Source organism: Garra rufa, chromosome 15, assembly GCF_049309525.1.
Source record: "Garra rufa chromosome 15, GarRuf1.0, whole genome shotgun sequence".
NCBI classification, from domain to species: domain Eukaryota; kingdom Metazoa; phylum Chordata; class Actinopteri; order Cypriniformes; family Cyprinidae; genus Garra; species Garra rufa.
Window position 1 is genome coordinate 5203767 of NC_133375.1, and position 22727 is coordinate 5226493.

The 22727-nt window shown below is 45.3% G+C and overlaps 1 protein-coding gene across 1 annotated transcript in view; it reads left to right on the forward strand.

Annotated features, from left to right (window-relative positions):
- Window positions 1-22727, forward strand: part of disp3 (dispatched RND transporter family member 3) — a 77974-nt gene that overhangs the window by 25467 nt on the left and 29780 nt on the right. The window contains exons 9-11 of the mRNA XM_073819173.1: window positions 11883-12044; window positions 12667-12798; window positions 17027-17163. Of these exons, the coding sequence (XP_073675274.1) occupies window positions 11883-12044; window positions 12667-12798; window positions 17027-17163 (431 nt within the window). The remainder of the gene's footprint in view (window positions 1-11882; window positions 12045-12666; window positions 12799-17026; window positions 17164-22727) is intronic.

A 22727-nucleotide genomic window follows, 5' to 3' on the forward strand; every position in this document is an offset into this window, starting at 1 on the left:
TTTTTAAAGAAGTCTTTTCTGCTCACTAAGCCTGCATTTATTTGATAAATATTTTAAAATATTTTACCATTTAAATGAACTGTTTTCTGTTTGAATATTTTTAAAATGTAATTTATTCCTGTGATTTTTAACCTGAATTTTTAGCATCATTACTCCAGTCACATGATCCTTCAGAAATCATTCTCTGATTTGCTGCTCAAAAACATGTATTATTATAATTATTATGTTGAAAACAGCTGAATATTTTTTTTTTAGATTTCTGTGATAAACTTCAGAAGAACCACATTTCCCCTTCAGTCGAATCACTTCGACGTTACATGGGATCTCGCCCGAGAGACCGATCATCTCTGAGCCTTATATAAAAAGGCCAATTGCAAATTGGCGAGTGGACGTGCGCGCCGGCCACGCCCCGTACATACGGGTATATAAGATGGCCGCGCGCATCACTCAGTTAGACTTTTGCTTTCAGAGCCTTTCTGATCGAGCCTTCTAAGAAAAAAAAAAAAACTTCAAGAAAACTTCACGTTCCTGCTGAAGCTCTTCTCTGCTGACGTGCTGCCATCTATAAGAGACTTCTAAAAGAGTGTTTGGCAGCCGTCAGCGGTATCCTGCGGGCGGCCGTTTTAACGGCCATTAAAAGCCTCCTGCGCTCCAGCGAGCAGCCCCAGCAGTGCACAGAGTGCCGCGGTTCCTCCCTGGGCAGACCAGGATCTAAAAGAGCAATTTCTCACGGCCGTGAAGCGTCCTTTTCAGGATGGTATTCCGGCCGTGCGCTACTGGATGTGGCAGTTTCCTCACCTCTGAGGATGGACATGAACGCTGCCTCACATGTCTGGGCTTAGAACATGCTGAGGCAGCGTTCATGGATGGTTCATGCGAGCATTGTGAGTGCATGACCATGGTCACGCTGGAAAACCGCCGCTCTTTTGCGAGACGGCTCCCCTCTGCGCCCCGCGGCCCGTCGTTAAGCCGTCAGTGCTTTTCGGCCGCCGTGGCGAGGCAAAGGGGGGATTTAAAGGTTACGGTGCAGAACGCGCCGCCGGCTTCCAAAGCCCCGCGGCCGTCTGCACCCCAGCGTGGCCCCGTTGAGTGGCCAGAGCAGTATGCTTCCCCGGTATCCGGGCCGAGCATCTCCTTTGGCGCTCCACCAGAGGAAGAGATGTCTGTCGCTGCGTCAGAGGGTGAGTCTGACGGCGAGGCGGATATCTCGCCGGGCCAGCGCCCTCCCGTGGTTGCTGCTCCGGCTGACATGGACGCTGAGCTGTCGGCTATGCTCCTCCGTGCCGCCAGGGGGATCGGCCTCGAGGTGTCAGATCTACCTCCTGCCGGTCCCTCTAGGCTTGGCGACTGGTTCCTGAGGGGGGCGCCTGCGGTTCCGCCGCGCCCTCCCTCTGTTCCATTCTTTCCGGAGGTGCATGAGGCGGGGCAGCCCGGGGATACGAGTCGGTTCCCCAGGTGGAGCGCGCTGTAGCGGTGCATCTGTGCCCGCGTGGCGCCACCACCTGGCGGGACCGACCGCATCTACCCTCCAAAGCGTGTGAGCGCTCGTCCGCCCTTGCGGGCCGCGTCTACCGCGCTGCTGGACAGGCTGCCTCTGCCCTCCACGCCATGGCCACCTTACAGGTCTACCAGGCGCAGGCGCTGAAACAGCTGGACGAGGGTGGTCCTGATCAAGAAGTGATGCAGGAACTCCGCGCCGCCACCGACTTCGCCCTTCGAGCGACGAAGGTCACGGCGCGGTCTCTTGGTCAGGTGATGTCCACGGCCGTGGTCCAGGAGCGACACTTGTGGCTCAATCTGGCTCAGATGGCGGACGCCGACAAAGCTCGCTTTCTCGACGCCCCCATCTCCCAGAGCGGCCTGTTCGGCGACACTGTCGAGGATTTCGCCCAGCAATTCTCGGCAGTCCAGAAGCAGACGGAGGCCATCAAACATATCCTGCCCCGCCGCGAAGTCAACATCCCGCCGCCGGTGGCCCCGCCTCCGCCTGCCCGTCGCCGAGGGCGCCCCCCTGCGGCCAGTAGGTCAACTCCAGCTCCCGCCCAGGGTCATGAAGCCGGGATGGCTACCCGGCGCAGAGCCGGCCGCAGGAGAGCGGCGCCGCCCGCCTCTCAGGGACCGGCCAAGAAAACCCCCCGCAAGAAATCTGCGAGGCATCCCTGATGCGGGCAACCCAGAGGTGGTGGAGATTGCTCTTCGGGGGACAGTGACATCAACTTCCCCACTCCTGGTGGAGGGCCGGGAGCTTCTGTGCACACAGAATTTAACATCTACGGGTCGGCGGTACCCACATTTTCACAGAAAGAGCAAATTTCCTCACCTCTGGGGCCTCGGCCCCGAGTTCCCCTTTCGAGCAGAACTTACACTCCTCGACATCGGACTCGGAGCCCGGCATCGCCAGCGCGGGATCCAGGGAAGAAGGTAAGCGCTGCCTCTCGCGGCCAGACTCTCCCCCAGAACTCAGCGTTCTCTGGGGTCAGTCCCCTTCCCCCCGCCCCCTTAGGCTGCCCCACCGCGGTCACGTCGGTCAACGTTCCCTTGATACCGCTAGCGAGCCGGTTAAGCGCGTGGCTTCAGCTCCCCAACCCCTCGCGGTGGTTGATACGGATGGTACGTCTCGGCTATGTGATTCAATTCGCCAGGCGTCTGCCCAGGTACAGAGGTGTCCACTTTACTACTGTCCATTCGGACACGCATGCCACTGTCCTGCGTGCGGAGGTTGCAGTCCTACTGGCGATGGACGCAATCGAGCCAGTCCCTCCAGCCGAGATGAAGTCAGGGTTCTACAGTCCCTACTTCATCGTGCCCAAAAAGAGCGGTGGGTTAAGACCCATCCTGGACCTCAGAGCTCTGAATCGGTCCCTTCTCAGGCTGCCGTTCAAGATGCTCACGACGAGACGCATGCTAACCTGCATTCGTCCCCAGGATTGGTTTGCAGCCATCGACCTGAAGGACGCGTACTTTCACGTCTCGATCCTTCCTCGTCACAGACCCTTTCTTCGGTTTGCCTTCGAAGGTCGAGCGTATCAGTACAAGGTTCTCCCATTTGGCCTGTCCCTCTCTCCCCGCGTCTTCACCAAGGTTGTGGAAGCCGCCCTGACCCCTCTTTGGCAGTCGGGGCTTCGCATTCTCAACTATCTCGACGACTGGCTCCTGGTAGCTCACTCGCGAGATCTGCTGTGCGAGCAGAGGGACCTGGTGCTCCGGCACCTCAGCCATCTGGGCCTTCAGGTCAACCGAGAAAAGAGCAAACTCTCCCCAGTGCAGAGGATCTCTTTTCTCGGTGTGGAGCTGGACTCGATCAATATGACAGCCCGCCTCACAAACGAGCGCGCGCAGTCGGTGCTGAGATGTCTGGACTTATTCAGACACAAGTCAGCGGTCCCTCTCAAAACCTTTCAGAGGCTCCTGGGGCATATGGCAGCCGCGGCCGCGGTCACGCCGCTGGACTTGCTTCATATGAGACCGCTTCAGCGCTGGTTACACGATCGAGTCCCAAGACGGGCATGGCACCGTGGCACACTTCGGATTGGCGTTTCCCCGCAGTGTCGCCGCCTTTTCAGTCCGTGGTCAGACCCGGTCTTCCTTCGGGCCGGAGTTCCCTTGGGACAGGTTTCCAGGCATGTCGTGGTGCACACCGATGCCTCCACCACGGGTTGGGGTGCTATATGCAACGGGCGAGCAGCCTCGGGCTCCTGGACAGGACCTCAGCTGCAGTGGCATATCAATTGCCTCGAGTTGTTGACCGTGCTTCTGGCCCTTCGTCGCTTCCGATCGACGCTGCGTCAGAGGCACGTGCTTGTTTATACCGACAGCACCGCGACTGTGGCGTATATCAATCGCCAGGGCGGCCTTCGCTCACCTCGCATGTCACAACTCGCCCGCCGTCTGCTCCTTTGGAGTCAAACGTGGCTGAAATCGCTGCGTGCCATTCACATTCCAGGGGAACTCAACCGTGCAGCGGATCAGCTCTCACGGCAGTCCACCCACCCTGGAGAATGGCGGCTCCACCCCGAGACAGTCCAGCTGATTTGGAGTCGATTCGGCCAGGCTCAGATAGATCTGTTCGCCTCCCCCGAAACCTCCCACTGCCAGCTCTTTTTCTCTCTGACCCAGGCTCCCCTCGGCAGAGACGCCCTGGCACACAGCTGGCCTCCGGGGCCCAAGTACGCCTTTCCCCCAGTGAGCCTCCTTGCACAGACCCTGTGCAAGGTCCGGGAGGACGAGGAGAAGGTCTTGCTGGTCGCGCCTTATTGGCCCACCCGGACCTGGTTTCCAGAACTCATTTCCCTCGCGGCAGCCCCTCCCTGGAAAATCCCCTTGAGGAAAGATCTTCTTTCTCAGGGGATGGGCACGATTTGGCACCCGCGTCCCGACCTGTGGAACCTTCATGTTTGGCTCCTGGACGGGACGCGTCAGACCTCGCCGGTCTTCCCCAGGCCGTGAGAAACACCATCATTCAGTCCCGAGCCCCCTCTACGAGGCAGGCTTATGCTCTGAGGTGGGGTCTGTTCGTTGACTGGTGCTCCTCTCGAGATGAGGACCCCCAGAGATGCACGATTGCAGTAGTGCTTTCCTTCCTGCAAGAGAGGTTGGAGCGCAGGCTGTCCCCTTCGACTCTCAAAGTCTACGTCGCTGCTATTGCGGCGTATCATGACGCAGTTGATGGAACATCCCTAGGTAAGCACCCACTGGTCGTGAGGTTCCTTAGAGGTGCCAGGAGACTTAATCCTCCCAGACCGCACCTCATACCCTCTTGGGATCTCTCCGTCGCTCTCCGTGGCCTACGGGACGCCCCATTCGAGCCACTTGCCTCAGTTGAGCTAAAATTTCTGTCTCTTAAGACAGCGCTCCTGACTGCACTGGCCTCCATCAAGAGGGTAGGGGACCTACAAGCTTTCTCTGTCAACGAAACGTGCCTTGAGTTCGGGCCCGGAGATTCTCACGTCACCTTGAGACCCCGGCCCGGTTATGTGCCCAAGGTTCCCACCACGCCCTTCCGCGATCAGGTGGTGAACCTGCAAGCTCTGCCCCCGGAGGAGGCAGACCCAGCTTCTGCGCTGCTCTGCCCCGTTCGTGCTCTGCGTACTTACGTAGACCGTACTCGGCACTTCAGGCGCACCGAGCAGCTCTTTGTCTGCTTCGGAGGTCAGCAGAAAGGGAATGCTGTCTCCAAACAGAGGTTGGCCCATTGGGTGGTAGAAGCCATCTCCCTATCTTACTTATACCAGGGAGAGCCATGCCCCTTAGGTGTTCATGCCCACTCCACTAGGAGTGTTGTCTCATCCTACACGTTGGCTCATGGCGCCTCACTAGCGGACATCTGTAGAGCTGCGGGCTGGGCGACACCCAACACCTTCGCTAGGTTTTACAACCTCCGCGTAGAGGCCGTATCCTCCCGTGTCTTGACATAAGACTTAGGCGAGCGGGAGGATGGCTGGTGTCGGCTTGCTGCGCCATTCCCACGTGGATCCGTGCGCTATTTCCCAGAATGTTCCCTCCGGCGAACCCTGGGTCCTCCGCGCCCCGCAGTCCGGCCTAGATGCGGAGTAGTCCCTGACTGTGATCCTGCCTGGGTCTCCTTCGCCCCGCAGGTTGTGGCTTAGTTTTTATTATTCCAGCGGAGGAGACCGCTGTTTCCCTCGTGTATCCCTAAAAACCTTTATGGATATATTGAATTATTCTCATTTCCACATGTAAAGATTTCATGTGCTCCGCCCCCCCAACCCATGCTTCAGTACAACTGGCATCCCTGGAAGGGCCCCCTTATTGGGCCTCAGGGCGTTGGGAAGGTTACGTTACACTTCGCCTCCCGGCACGTATACTTGTCAGCACGTGAAGTTGTTGCGTAACGCGGCGTCAGGGTCGTGGCCTTTTCCATAGGGCTAGTTCCCATGTAACGTCGAAGTGATTCGACTGAAGGGGAACGTCTAGGTTACGAAGGTAACCCACGTTCCCTGAAGGAGGGAACGGAGACGTTACATTCCCCTGCCACGTCCTGACGTCGCGCTGACGCCGGCTCGACCGGCTCTTCAGCAAAAGCCTAACTGAGTGATGCGCGCGGCCATCTTATATACCCGTATGTACGGGGCGTGGCCGGCGCGCACGTCCACTCGCCAATTTGCAATTGGCCTTTTTATATAAGGCTCAGAGATGATCGGTCTCTCGGGCGAGATCCCATGTAACGTCTCCGTTCCCTCCTTCAGGGAACGTGGGTTACCTTCGTAACCTAGACGTTATCTGAAATAGAACCTTTTGTAACATAAATGTCTTTATCATCCATTTAAAGCATCCTTGCTAAATAAAAGTATTAATTTCTATATTAATAGAAAAAAAATTATACTGACTCCGAATTTTTGAGTGGTATAATGTATAATGTTACAAAAGTTTTTTTGTTTCAGCGAAATTCTGGTTTTTGGATCTTTCTATTCATCAAGAATCATGACAAAATATACTCAACCGTTTTAAATATTGATAATAATAATAAAAAAATGTTTCTTAAACAGCAAATCATTATATTAGAATGATTTCTGAAGAATCATGTGACACTGAAGACTGAAGTAATGATGCTGAACATGTAGCTTTGATCACAGGAATAAATTAGATTTTAAAATATATTCAAATAGGAGGCAGTTATTTTAAATCATAAAAATATTTTACAATACTACTGATTTTGCTGTAATTTGTATTTTCAAATAAATGGAAAATTTCACAAATTAAAAATCTTACTGTTCAAAAACTTTTGACTGGTAGTGTAAAAAAAGTTTATGACTTAAAGGAGTAGTTCACTTTCAGAACAAAAATTCACAGATAATGAACTCAAGTCTTTCTTTCTTCAGTCGTAAGGAAATTATGTTTTTTGAGTAAAACATTTCAGGATTTCTCTCCATATAATGGCATTCTGTGGTGCCCCTGAGTTTGAACTTCCAAAATGCAGCTTTAAAGGGCTCTAAACGATCACAGCCGAGGAAAGAAGGGTCTTATCTAGCAAAATAATGGGTTATTTTCTAAAAAAAAAATTCAATTTATATACTTTTTAACCTCAAATGCTCATCTTGTCTAGCTCGGCAAGACAAGCGTTTGAGATTAAAAAGTATATAAGTTGTAAAGGTTTTTAGAAAATAACCAATTGTTTCGCTAGATAAGACCCTTCTTCCTCGGCTGGGATCGTTTAGAGCCCTTTGAAGCTGCATTTAAACTGCATTTTGGAAGTTCAAACTCGGGGACACTATAGAAGTCCTTTATATGGAGAGAAATCCTAAAATGTTTTCCTCAAAAAACACCATTTCCATAAATAATTATAATTATTTAAAATAAACTTCAAGGTGAAAACTTTTTATTTGACATTATTACTACTTCTTTTAAAAGTGTATTTTTAAAAGTGTACTTAAGTGTGTTCAGAAACACTCATGAAAGTGTTGTTTGAAGTGCATTTAAGTGGCATTTTATTTTGTTAATATTATAGTATCTGTTATTAATGTTGTATTATCTATTAATTTTATATTCTCTATAGTTTTTTTCATAATTACCTTTTAATATTTAGTACATTGCAAGTGCACATGCAATACAGTTAAGTGCACTTCTTTTTCACAAGGCTGTCTGGCAGTTCCTAAGTGGATACAATTAGCTGTGACATAAACCAGACTATGACTATCTTAGAAATATGCTAAATATACTATCATGCTTCTGTTTGCTGCAACATGCATACTTTATATACATGTTGCAGCAAACGTATGCATGTATAGTGTAGTATGCAAATTTTCTGTCTGCATGGAATGACTGGATGACCTACTACACTTTCTCAAGTGTGCAGTGTACAACAGAACTGCTCCATGGGATACTGTATCCCACAGTCTAATGCGCTTGACATGACCTTCCATTTCCAGAGTGATGGATGAAACAGTAATATCAGCCACAATCTCTTTCATCACTCAGTATTTGACAAGACTAAGACTAAGTGTGGAGAATTTGTATACAAAATTAGTGTGAAATAACTAGACACCACTATCAACAATGATGCACACTATTGTTTGACATATTTACATGAAATAATGCCTGTAATGGGTTGCTTACTCATACCATACCTAATTACCAGTATTTAACTATGTATTTAACTTTATAAGGAATGTGTCTTAATAATTGCACTGAAATTCATTTCTAAAAATATACAGTTATACCTTCATACGAACTAAAAAATGGTTTACAATAGAATGCTTACAAAGGTAAAAAGGTCTGATAAATGATAATCTGAAAACGAACAAAGAGTACAATAGTGAACTCATGCAAGTCAGATTTGGATTTTTCTGCTAATGTAAACACAATTTGTGCAAGAGTAAGATGAAAATTTCCTGGCTGTTTTGTTTTAGACTCTCTGTATTTTGTTTCTTAGTCTCAAGGTCAGTCTATTCACAGTTCAAACAAAGGAGCTATGAACCGCATCCCTTATGTGCCTGCAACAATGCAATTAAGCTTGTATTAGCATGGCGGAGCGTAGCAAGAAATTTCCACAAACGCCTATTGTGTAAATGCATATTTATTCAGCTGTATGCATGTCAATAAGCTAAATTAGAGCCAGGTTTCTCCCAGGCCACCACTGCTCTTTCCTCTTATTAGGTGAGCAGCCTGAGCAGTGTTGATACAACAGTGCTATAATTATAGACAGTAACAATACAGTCATGCATAATGTAGCAGGTTGCATTTAACCCTTGTGCTGAAAATCTTTTACCTAATGTAGTGTTCTTGGTCAAACATGACTAAGACTATGACTATGACTATGTAATCACCAAATATTGTATTTAGCCTTTTTTAAGAACTTGTTTTCTTTCAGAAAGCAAGCATTTTTTATTACTTTTTGGAACTGATTGATCGTAGGTCTCATTGATCTGAGCTTACACCAAGGTTGGGGAACTTGGGTCCTGGAGGGCCACTGTCCTGCAGAGATTAGCTCCAACCCTAATTAAACACATCTAATAAAGCTAATCAATGTCTTTAAGATCTCTAGAAAGCTACAGGCTGGTGTGTTTAATTAGGGTTGGAGCTAAACTCTGAAGGACAGTGGCCCTCCAGGACCCAAGTTGCCCAGCCCTGGCTTACACTATATGGATAAAAGTATTGGGACATCTGACCATTAGGGACCACCAACAGGGTCTTTAATGATACATAGATACATAGACATTCATTTGGAGTTGGTCCCACCTTTGCAGCTATAACAGCTTCCACTCCTCTAGGAAAATTTCCCACAAGCGGAGTGTTTCTGTGGGAAATTTTGAATCATTCATCCAGTAGAGCATTTGTGAGGTCAGGCACTGACCATTCCAGTTCATCTCAAAGGCGTTTGATGGGGTTGAGGTCAGGGCTCTGTGTGGACAAGTCTATATTTTCCAAACCAAAGTCATACAAAGGTGTCTTAATGGACCTTGCTTTGTGCAGTGAGGCATAGGCAAGCTAGAATAGAAAAGTGTCTTTCCCAAACTGTTTCCACAAAGTTAGAAGAATTGCATTGTCCAAAATGTCTTGGTATACTGAAAAATTTAGATTTCCCTTTACTGAAAATAAGCAACCTAACCCTATCATTAAAAAAACATTCCCATAGACAGCACCCATCAGACTGCCAAACAGAGAAGCATAATTAATTACTCCTCATAACAGGTTTCCACGGCTCCTGAGTCCAGTGACGACATGCTTTACACCACTCTATCTGACACTTGCCATTGTACTTGGCATTGTATAATCAGTTACTAAAAGAAAAAGAAAAAAGATTGAATCCAGTGTTTGGTAAAATTATAAGCAGTGTAGGTGTAAACCCTCCAGTCCTAACTGCCCTACCTTGTTCTTGTTCTGAGTGGGACTTCACATGCATGGAAGGTGGGCACACTAACAAGGGCACTACAAACAGCTTCTAGTGTCAGTTGCTAGTGTTCCTCTTGAAATCAGAGGAGTGAGGTTTACCTGTGCAGCTATTACCAGCTGGCTTTCATTACACTCACCCCCCTAAATCTCAATCGCATCCGGGTCACCACACCAGTGTAACCTCGCTGGTCCTAACCTACCCACCTTGTTCTTGTTCCAAGTGGGACTTGAGCCTGGGTCAAGAGGAGTGAGGTTTACCTGCACAACTATTACAAGCTTACAAGTCTCCGTAAACCTCACTCCCTTCCGGGTCACGGCACCAGTGTAACCCTTCTGGTTCTTACCGCCCTGCTTTGTTCTTGTTCTGAGTGGGACCAGCGAGGGAAGCGTGTGCACTAACAAGGGCACTAAAGATCACAGCCTCTTGCATCAGTCGCTAATGCGCCTCTTGAGATCAGGGGAGTGAGATTTACCTGCACAGCTATTACCAGCTGGCCTTTGTTACACTTACCCCTTTAGACCTCACTCCCATCTGGGTCACGGCACCAATGTAACCCAGTTCTTGTTCTGAGTGGGAGGCAGGTGTACTAACAAGAACACTGAAGATCGCAGCCTCTAGCATCAGTCGCTAGAGCGCCTCATAAAATCAGGGGAGTGAGGTTTACCTGAACAACTATTACCAATTGGCCTCCTTTACACTCACTCCTGGGTCAAGGCACCAGTTTAACCCCTCTGGTCTTAACTGCCCTGCCTCATTCTTGTTCTGAGTGGGACTCAAACCCGGGTCACAGGCCATGGAGGCGGGCGCATTAACAAGGATGCTAGAGATTCCTCCAGTGTCAATCGTTAGTACACCTCTTGAGATCAGGGGAGTGAGATTTACCTGCACAGCTATTACTAGCTGGCTTCTGTTACACTTACCCCCTTAGACCTCCCATCTGGGTCACAGCACCAATATAACCCCTCTGGTCCTAACCTCTCGGCGTGTTCTTGTTCTGAGTGGGAGGCAGGTGTACTAACAAGGACACTGAAGATTGCAGCCTCTAGCATCAGTCGCTAGTGCGCCTCATAAAATCAGGGGAGTGAGGTTTACCTGCACAACTATTACCAATTGGCCTCCTTTACACTCACCCCTGGGTCAAGGCACCAATTTAACCCCTCTAGTCCTAACCGCCCTGCCTCATTCATGTTCTGAGTGGGACTCGAACCCGGATATCAGGCGATGGAGGCGGGCGCATTAACAAGGATGCTAGAGATGCCTCCAGTGTCAATTGTTAGTACACCTCTTGAGATCAGGGGAGTGAGGTTTACCTGCACAACTATTACCAGCTGGCCTCTTTTACACCGGGTGTCTTCTTAAAACTGAACTTTAAAACATTTCTTAAAACAGAAATAAGTTTTGTAAATCCAGTGGTCAAATGCTGTGTAGCCTCACAGTTTATATCCATCTGATTAGTGACTGGTCTTGTTGTGAATGTCCACAAAAACTAAAAGACTTTCTGAATGTATCTAAGCAGTAGTCTATTTTAGAAGGGAAAATTTAAAAGATGAAAAAGAATTAGGGAGAATCAATAAATTCTAAATAGTTTATTGCTTTTCTGTGAAAAATATGTAATCAGTAAATCATGCAAGAGCTTTAGTCTGATTATGAGTATTTTAAAATTTACTTAAGCACTTAATTAGATTAATAAATACTTAATTTTTGGAACCTGATTGCACAATCCAGATTTCCAGTGTAACTTTTCCAGTGTAATCAGTGTAATCAGTTACTACCCAGTGCTGATTATAGCATAATGAGAAATTTTTTAAGCATTTTTTTAGGCTTGTCATTTTTTACCATAACACTGTAATTAGTTGGTTAAAAAAAAAAACAACAACATTTTTTTAGGTTTAGTCCAGCATTTTCGGAAGTGGTTCAAATGACCAGAACACAACATGATGGTTACATCCCAGCATTAGCTTTTTGTTTTAAACATCCTTCCCCATGTACTGTACCACCACATGCTCTCATCTCTTGCTGTCTTGTGTTTCAGCTGTATATGTTCTGGTTCTGCTGGGCTCGGTGTGCTGCTGTTGTCTCCTGCGGCCGGCCAGTCACGCGCCTGTGCTCTTCCACAGAGACACCAACCTGCAGAGACTGCTGGACCTGCGCAGCAACCTGAGCGCCCAGGGCATCGCCTGCCATATGTGCTCGGGTGGGTATTCTAAACATCGCAGACGGGTGCTGCTTGAGTCTATACTCTAGTGGCTCATTGAAAACAATTGCTTGACTCATTTGCACTGCCTTATTTAATTAGCTTACAGATTTTCTGCTTAGGGAAAGATACAGTAGATGAAGGCAGCAGGCAATGAGCCGAAACATTTGCTTTTGAGTTGTGCCAATATTTGGGTGTCAGGCAACTTTCATCAATAAGCCATTACATAAGTGATAATATCTAGTGTCACGCTGAAGGGATTTATTTTTTCTTGTTTTAAACGGCTGACTGTTCATTATTTATCATCAGTTATATTGTTTAGCAAACCACAAAATGCCACAGTTAAATCAGAATCAAATATCACTCACTATTAACTATGACTTTTGTCTCAATAAACTCCTAATTTGTTCCTTATTAATAGTTAATAAGGTAGTTATTAAGATTAGGATTAATCTAGAATATGGTCATGCAAAATAAGGCATTAATATGTGCTTTATAAGTACTAATAAGCAATCAATATGCTAGTGATATGCATGCTAATAAGCAACTAGTTATCAGTAAGAAATAAAGTGTTACCTTAAGCGGTAAAGACTGACGTGTCCCACCTCTTTGTGTCTCACAGGTGTTTTTATGGAGCGACCTCATAATCTGCACAGCACTGCTGACTTCACAAGCTCTACCTCAGGGAACCATCCCACAATTCCCTTAAACCAGACCAAACCAGCATCCAACAACAGCACACAGACGCTTACAGGTTTGTTTCTCTGCTCTGCTGGGAGGAAAAGGGGGTACACCTGTTTTATCAAAGCTTAATCAGTCTTTGATGCAGTCCCTGCTGGAAAAACAAGGTCATAGCAGCAGAAGGTTGTCGACTGGTAAACTTGTTTAAGGGCACGGTTAATCATGTCACCCAGGCCTCTACCAGCTTCAACCAGGCTGGTCAAGATGGTTGATCACACAGGTTATTTTCTCCAGGTCCCTTTCTATCCTTTTCTGAATGATCAATAAAGACTGTACTTTAAAAAATATTCCATAATACATACACTGTAAAAAGTTTTCACTAGTTTCAACTTAAAAACTTTAAAAACTAAGTTTAGCAGCTGCCTTAAAATGTTAAGTTAAATCAACTTAAGTCATTTCAACTCACAAGTTAAATCAACTATTTTTTATTGTAATAAGTTCAAATGACTTGTAGTTTTAAGCTGATTTAACTTAAAATTTTAAGGCAGCTGTTGAACTTAGGTTTTTAAGTTGAATCTGGTGAAAACTTTTTACATTGTATTTACTGTATTTTTGATCAAATAAATTCAGATTTTTGAGCATAAGAGTATATCAAAGAGTATAACAAATTGGAATCCATTACTGATTACAGATTACATGACAAAAACTGTAGCTAGTAACGTAATCCATTGCATTACACATTTTAGGTAATATAATCAGACTACTTTTAGATTGCTTTTAGATTACTTTTGACCTAACTCGTTTATCTCATTGATTTAAATAGCATAATCTTGTAGCATATTGATATAAAAATACAAGAAGAAGAAATTATATTCCATTCAGTATATTCCAAAGTCTTCCAAAGTAATACAAGGTTAAATAACCCACTGAATAATCATTCAAATAACAATTTATGTTTTAGTGTTAATCAGCTGATGCAATGTTGACATGTTAATTTAATTATGAATAATAATAATTTATTATTGTGTAAATATGTAATCATGTAATCAACAGAAAAGTAACTGTAGTCTGATTATGAGTATTTTAAAATGTAATATATTCTAAATTATAAGTACTTAATTTTTGGAATATGATTATGTAATCCAGATGTAATCAGTAACTACTCAGTTCTTTTGGAAATGTATTCTGACTACTTTTAGATCACTTTTAGATTACTTTTGACCTAAAATATATTCCATTGTTTGTTATCAACATCATGAGGTGTATTAAACATTACATTACACCAGGGTTTCCCATATCGGGGTTCATGAATGAACTACAGGGGGTTTGAGTCGATGAAAAGAAGGAAGACTTTCTAAATGTACTGTATAAAAGCGGTAGAATTTTAGAAAGGAAAATTAAGCGAGAAAAATGACAAATTAAGGTACATTAAATTATGAATAATTTACTGCCATTGTGTGAATAATAATGTAATTATAAAAAAGTAACATTTAAAGCATTTTAAAATGTAATGTAATATAATTACAAGTACTACATTTTGTGGAATATGTTCATGCAATGCAGATTACATGTAAGCAGTTGCTACTCCACACTGTTTGTTTATATATTTTCAGCAATATCAGTGTTGATATTGTGTCTGGATGCCAGAAGCTAAAATGCAACCACAGTTGTATTGTTTATCAAATTATGAAACAAGATTAATTTAGCTATAAGTATCTCCACAGATATTGTCATTAACTTAAGTTAGTTCAGTGTTGATTCAGTTTAGTTCAATAACAGTGGAGTGTCCATCAGTTATGGAACAAATTAGATTCAGCTCGAAATAAACTCTGCAGAAGATAAGTGTCATTATTTAGCTACTGTACTACAGCATGTCCACAGTAATCATATAATGACCTGCAAGAAACCATGGAAACCCAGTTGTAATCTGGTTTAAGTTTAACAGTATATTTAGAAACTTAATGCTTAATAATTACAAAGTGCATTTAAATAAAATTCTGGCTAAATTCCCACAGTTAATTAACCTAATGAACATAATATGTTGGATGTTCACTAAAACTACAGTGGCTTTTGATGTTTTTTGATGTTATTATGCAGTATCTCCTCCCTGAAGAGGGACTGCAGTAGCTGATTGAGAATATTTCACTCAGAATCCTCCTCTCACCAGCTGTAAAAAAATAAATAAATAAATGAAAAATTCATAGGACCGTATTATGGGCAACATATTCGTATAGATCATTACTATTTTACTATTTTTCACACACAGATCTCACACTTACTTCGGAACTCTGCTCCTGTGAAATCACAAAATAAAATGCGAACAAATGCACCCCATTACTGATATACATTCACTGACATGCTTGCAATTTTAATTGGTTTTTTAAATCCCCCCATAAATCCAAATGAACGTTTTGTTGCTTTTATTTCATGTCTATTAGCTGTGAGGTCATAAAGGGAGTGCACTCCTTAAAGTTGAGAAAAATATGTTTTATCAGTTTAATCAATAAATAATGTAGACTCATGCTCATCCTAATTATGCATCCTAAGTATATTTGACTTCCTTCTTTCAGACGAATGCAATTGGAGTTGTATTTAAAATAGTTTTTGCACTCCCAAGCTTTAGAACGACATAGACTGAATGGCATAGACAATTGTTTCTCTCCATGAGTCCTTTAGCGATCCGATGTGTTTTTCTATGAAAAATATCCATATTTAAAATGTAAGAATCACTTTAATCTAGCTTGTGCAGTTGTATACTGAACTTGCTGCTTTGGGAAGAGGCGTGGCAGGACTGAAACACCGTCTAAGCTGTTCGCCAATTAAAACGCAATGGGACTGCTAACCAATCACAACACATTTCTTTTTCCGGAAGGCGGACCTTCATCAAACCCGTAACTAATCGAGCCATTTGTGCCAGCCTGGGGAGAAAGCTATTGTAATAATGTAAACTATGTGAAAAATAATGCATTTTTCAAACCACCAAACATGAGAGCATGTTCTAGTGTACCCCCAAAACAAAATAAAGACTTTGTAAAAGAACATAATAGGACCCCTCTAACTATACAACCATGTGTCCTATCACTAAGAAAATCACTGTGCATGGTCTTAGTCCAAAGTGCCACATGTGTTCATGTTTCAATGCTGTAAACAACTGTACATTGCCCGTTTTTTTTTTTTTTTTTTTCGTTTTTTTTTTTTGCACATATACGTGATATTTGTATCATATGGTAGTTCTCCTCATTCTGGACAACTTTGTCTCTAGAACCACTGTTGTCAATCAGATCGTGTTAAATGATTGAGAAGAACTAGTCCTAGGTTTTTTCCCTCAATATGGGGGAAAAAACAAAAAACAAAAAACAAAAAAAAAACACTGCAGTACAATTGTTTGGACTCTCTAAAAAAATATGTTGAAATGTACCCTTTGGGAAACTTAACAGGGTCGTTTTAAAAAAGGGGCCTGTTCAAATTTACCTTAAAATTCTATAGAGCCTAAAGGATAACTAAAAAACAGAATCCTGAGCACATGCGACAGGTGACTCTAAACAAGCATGCAAAGTTTTAAGGAGATTGGTCCACAGCTGGTGCTATAACAGTCATAAACGTTGAAAAACAATATTTCTATGGTAAATTACCTGGATTTGCTAAAAATGCTTTTTAAATCATTGGTTTAGCTGGTTACAAGCTTGCTAAATAATGTCTTTTTTTGGCTCAAAAGCGTTTTTACAGCACTACACAATTTTTCTACAAGTTTGATTGCAACACATAATCATTACTATTAGTGTTCATCATCTGTTTTTGATTACACCATTACTGTTTTTAATATTTATACCATATGTACATCGACTTAACATACAGTAGTCACCACTAATAAGCTACTAAATATGTTGTAGTAGCCTACATTTTTTTTTTTTTGCACAGCTGCTTTGCAACGATTTGTATTGTGAAAAGCGCTATACAAATAAACTTGAATTGAATTGAATTGAATTGAATTTGAACCCTGGTAATTGCTGTTTGCAGCTATATTTAGACATGTTTTTAAAAAAAGAATATGTTCACCAAGGGTGCATTTACTTGATTTAAAATTGATAATTTGGAATACTGTGAAATATTATTACAATTTAAAATAATGAGATATATATGAGATATAATGAGATATATATATGTCTTTACTGTCACTGTGTCCTTGTTGAATAAAAGTAGCATGGTAATTTCTTTCATAAATAAATAAATACTGACCCCACTATTTTGAACAGTAGTCTGTCTGAGGTCTGAGGCACTGCTGTTTTTGTCAATTTCTGCAGGTGGTCTTCTTACTGTCTATGTGTTTAAACTGGAGGCAGGCTCTGCTGTTCCTCTGTATCGGTATTCACTAAGTGCCAGTGTACCTGCACCCTGGCAGGCATCATCGTCTACACACGGGGATGTGCCTTTCTTTCAGGTCTGTATTGCCGCACACGTTCACAGGCAACTTTAAACAGACAGAAACACCAAGATTGTGTGCATTGAATTGAAATGATTTAAGAATGCCTTTAAATTCTAGTTCCCTATCAGTCGGTATCTTCGACGTCTCGTCGAGACCGACGAATTGGGATCTCGCCTAGAGAGACCAATCTACTTTGTGTGTATACTAACGAGCCAATGAACATTGGCATGCATGATTGCAGCCAGCTGCAGCTGATCACAGCGTGAGCGTATAATGCACAGCAGGTGCCATGCATAGACAAGCTTTCGCTTTGGAGCCGGACCAGTCTACTGACGAGTCATCGAAGCCCAGCCCGTCCAGGCCCCTACAAAGACCAGTGGAAAGCGCAAGAGCAAGAGGCACTGAGACAGGCGACCCAGAGGTGGAGGATGCTGCTCTTCAGGAGATGGTGACCGCACCACTCCCTCCCCCGGAGGAGGGCCGGGCGGAGAATCTTTTGTTTGTTTTTTCCCCGCCACCGACCAAATACTCGACAAAAGAGCAAATTTCTCTATCTCTGGGTCCCCACAGGGGACTGCGGGGAGCGCGCAGGTCATCCCTGCGCCTCACCCGCCCTTCCCCCTCGCCAGCGAGCAACGATGGGCGGTTCGAGAGTGCTGCGAGACGGACTACTCACGCACCATCGGCTCGTACGCAGGTAAGCGTCTCACAAACACAACACACAGACGCTCTGACCCCGCTTCGGACCGGCAATGAGACGCCCGGGCGGGGTCCCTGTGCCCCCTATCGCTGCTCCCCCGCGAGTACGTCAGTGGTCCCCCTGGTGCCGTTTGCACACTATCTGGGAGCCTGGATAGAGCTTCCCAGCCCATCTTGCTGGCTCCTCTGGACCATCAGACTCGGCTATGCGATTCAGTTCGCCCGGCGCCCTCCCAAGTTCAGAGGTGTCCACTTAACCTCAGTAAAGGCCGCAGATGCTCCCATCCTGCGTGCAGAAATCGCAACCCTGCTGGCGAAGGAAGCGATACAGCCGGTCCCTCCAGCCGATATGAGGACGGGCTTCTACAGTCCGTACTTCATAGTACCCAAGAAAAGCGGCGGGCTACGGCCGATCTTGGATCTGCGTGTCTTGAACTGGGCCCTTCACAGGCTACCGTTCAATATGCTCACACAGAAACACATCTTCAGATGTGTCCGTCCCCAAGATTGGTTTGCAGCGATCAACCTGAAGGACGCGTACTTTCATGTTTCAATCCTTCCACGCCACAGACCCTTTCTGCGGTTCGCGTTCGAAGGCAGAGCATATCAGTACACGGTCCTGCCCTTCAGGCTGTCCCTCTCCCCCGTGTCTTCCCGAAAGTCACGGAGGCAGCCCTTGTTCCTCTCAGAGAACAGGGCATTCGCATTCTCAACTACCTCGACGACTGGCTTATTCTAGCACAGTCTCGGGACCTACTATGCGAACACAGGGACTTGGTGCTCACACACCTCAGCCGGTTGGGCCTTCGGGTCAACTGGGAAAAGAGCAAACTCACTCCAACACAGAGGATCTCTTTTCTCGGTATGGAACTGGACTCGGTCAACCAGACAGCACGCCTCACGCAGGAACGTGCACAGTCGGTATTGAACTGCCTGGATACATTCAAGAGCAGGACAGCGGTCCCACTGAAACAGTTTCAGAGGCTCCTGGGGCATATGGCAGCAGCAGCGGCAGTTACACCGCTAGGGCTGCTCCATATGAGACCGCTTCAATACTGGCTTCATGGCCGAGTCACGAGGAGAGCGTGGCTATGCGGTTCTTACCGGGTTCAAATTACACCGGCTTGCCGCCAGACCCCATGGTCATACCTCTCATTCCTACGGGCAGGAGTACCCACGGAACAGGTCTCCAGGCATGCTGTGGTACACACGGATGCCTCCACCACCGATTGGGGGGCCACGTACGATGGACAGGCAGTTTCAGGGGTTTGGACGGGCCCCCAGCTAACTTGGCACATCAACTGCCTCGAGTTGCTTGCAGTACGTCTTGCCCTGCGCCGACTTACGAGGCAAGCACGTGCTGTCCGTATTGATAACATTGTGACCGTTGCGTACATCAACCTGCAAGGTGGTCTACGCTCCCGTCGCATGTCGCAACTCACCCGTCATCTCCTCCTGTGGAGTCAGAAGCATCTGAGGTTGCTTCGTGCCATTCATATTTTCACGAGCTGCGCTTCCCAGAGAGTGGAGACTCCACCCCCAGTCGGTCAGGGAGAAGAATAACTGGCAGTGAGATGCTTCGGCAAGGCTCAGGTAGACCTGTTCGCCTCCCCGGAGACGTCCCACTGCCAGTTCTTCTTCTCCCTGACCGAAGGAACACTCGGCACGGACGCACTGGCATGCAGCTGGCCGCGGGGCCTTCGCAAATATGCGTTCCCCCCAGTGAGCCTTCTCGCACAGACACTGTGCAAGATCAGGGAGGACGAGGAGCAGGTCCTTCTGGTAGCCCCTTACTGGCCCACTCGGACCTGGTTCCCCGAACTTATACTCCTCGCGACAGCCCCTCCCTGGCAAATTCCTCTGAGGAAGGATCTTCTGACTCAGACGGGACACCCTATGGCACCCGTGTCCAGACCTCTGGAAATTACATGTCTGGTCCCTGGATGGGACGCGGAGGTTCTAAGTGACCTACCCCAAGGGGTAGTTGACACTATTACTTCGGCGCGAGCGCAGTCTACGAGACATGCCTACGCCCTAAAATGGAACCTTTCGTTGATTGGTGTTCCTCTCATAGAGAGGATCTCCAAAGATGCTCGATCAGAGCCGTGCTTTCCTTTTTGCAGCAAGGGTTGGAGCGTAGGCTGTCCCTCTCAACCCTTAAAGTCTATGTGGCTGCTATTTCTGCTAACCACGACCTCATAGAAGGAAGGTCGGTAGGGAAGCACGACCTGGTCACCAGGTTTCTTAGGGGCGCCAGAAGGTTAAATCCTACTAGACCCCCCTCTGTGCCCTCTTGGGACCTGTCTCTAGTGCTCACAGCACTACAGCAGGCTCCCTTTGAGCCTTTGCAGTCAGTCGAGCTGAAGTTTCTTTCAATGAAAACTCTGCTCCTGCTTGCATTGGCTTCCATCAAGAGGGTAGGAGACCTGCACGCATTTTCGGTCGACGATTCGTGCCTAGAGTTTGGCCCGGCAGATTCCCAGGTAACACTGAGGCCCCGGCCTGGTTATGTGCCCAAGGTTCCCACTACTCCCTTCAGGGACCAAGTGGTGAGCCTGCCCTCGGAGGAGGCAGACCCAGCCCTAGCTTTGATCTGTCCCGTCCGAGCACTAAGATGCTACGTTGACTGGACACAAAGCTTCAGGACCTCAGACCAGCTCTTTATGTGTCATGGAGGCAGGCAGAAGGGGAATGCCTTTTCCAAGCAGAGGATGGCCCACTGGATAGTGGATGCCATTACCCTGGCCTATCAGGTTCAGGGTGTGCCCTGCCCCCTCAGCCTGAGAGCACACTCAACTAGGAGTGTTGCATCCTCCTGGGCGTTGGCTCGTGGCGCCTCGCTAAATGACATTTGTAGAGTGACGGGCTGGGCGACCCCTAACACATTCACTAGGTTCTATAGCCTTCGTGTAGAGACAGTTTCCTCCTGTGTTCTCACCTCAAACGGGTAGAGGCACAGAGAGGCCTCGGGTCGGCTTGCTATACAGCTCCAGAGTAACCTGAGAGTAACTCTGTCGAGTTCCTCCGCTGAGCTTGACAGCCGACGTAGCAGAACGTCAGGCGTCAGGCCCTCACTGGATAAATCGTTCAGAACCGGTAGAGGGTTAGGCTCCACGTAGAGACTTAATTGCATCTCTTACGATTTTCCACAATGCACCCTAGAGGCTGTGTGTTTCCCTGGTAGGCCTTCTACCAGTATATGAGGGTTCAACCACCTCCAATCTTCCATATTTCCTGGCTCCTGTACCACCGCTGTACGGCCGGGCCCGGACCGGCTCCTCAGTGAAACCTTGTCTATGCATGGCACCTGCTGCGCATTATATGCTCACGCTGTGATCAGCTGCAGCTGGCTGCAATCATGCATGCCAATGTTCATTGGCTCATTAGTATACACACGAAGTAGATTGGTCTCTCTAGGCGAGATCCCAATTCGTCGGTCTCGACGAGACGTCTCCGTTCCCTCCTTCAGGGAACCAGGGTTACAATACGTAACCGAGACGTTATGTTCCTACATTGGAGTTGTACTTGAACTAAGGAAGTAAATAGGACATGGAAGAGTTTTTCTGGATTTAATGGAGCATAATTAAAATGTAATGCTATTTAAAGAAATTCATATTATGGCTGCAAAGTATATTGTTCATTAATCACAATAAATTTAAACAACATAGTATATAAACATACTAAAATAACACTGCTATTACAGCATTTAATATTTCAAATGCAGTTTTATCTTTATATTTTCTGTGTAAATTAATTTTAGTTATGTTTTAGTAATTTTCTTATGTCCTTTGAGTAATTGTAGTACTTTAGCTTCAACTCATGTAATTTCAGTTAGTTGTAAATGCAACATTTTCTACAAATTTTTTTTAGTGCCACGTTAAAAAATTGAAAAATCTAAAATTATGATATTAAATATTTTAATAGTATAGCCTGTGCATGCAAATGGCTTGGATTTTGAGCACTAGGAGAAGTTGCCAGACCACCAGAATTAATTTGAATATATGTGGGATTATTATCAGAAATCACACCATGTGTTATGCTCACAGGCACAGTATGCTTGGAAATAATATTTTACATTTTCAATTGCATTTTCAATTCATTAGACTTATTTGTAGAGCGCCAGCCACCCAATAATAGCAATAAGCTCTGTGCTTTTGGTAGTTTTAATATAAAACAAAGTCTTAGCTTTCAAAATCTGTCAGTTTTATAGAGAAATACAAACTTGCAATTATTGCAATAATGTGTTGTTCATACTCTTTAATATGACCGGACACATTAACAAAACATCTGTGGTGTCCAATCTTTCATTCCTTACATGTGTTTAATTAAAAACAACAAAAAACATTCTAAAGGTTGAAGTGGACTCCAGCTTATTAACTTAAGTTATATTGTTGTCTTTTCTGAGGTATAGAATTGACTATTCACAAGCCGTTTTATTCAGGATATAATACAGTAAATGGTTGGAAATAATATTTAATGTCTTCCATTCATTATTTGTAGAGCGCCAGCCACCCAGTAATTGCAAGAATTGTGTGCTTTGTTGCTTTTAATATTACAGTTCAGCCTTCAAATTCTGTCTGTTTTATCACAAAATATAAATTATAAATGTGATTTTCCTCTTTATTTCAAGTTTATAGCATGTTGTAAAAGTGAAGGAACATCAGAAGGAATGAAAAAAACAGTATAGCCTCATTTAATGAAACGGAAATGTAATGGGAAATGTAATGAAATGAAATGTAAGATGAAAGATGACTGATTCACATGCCGCTTAAACTGAGGCAAATACAGCATTCTGTCATGCCACATTAAAAAGTGTGAAAAACACATTTTTGTAATATGCATATTGTTTGTATTTTGCTATAAAACTGCCATTTTGATAG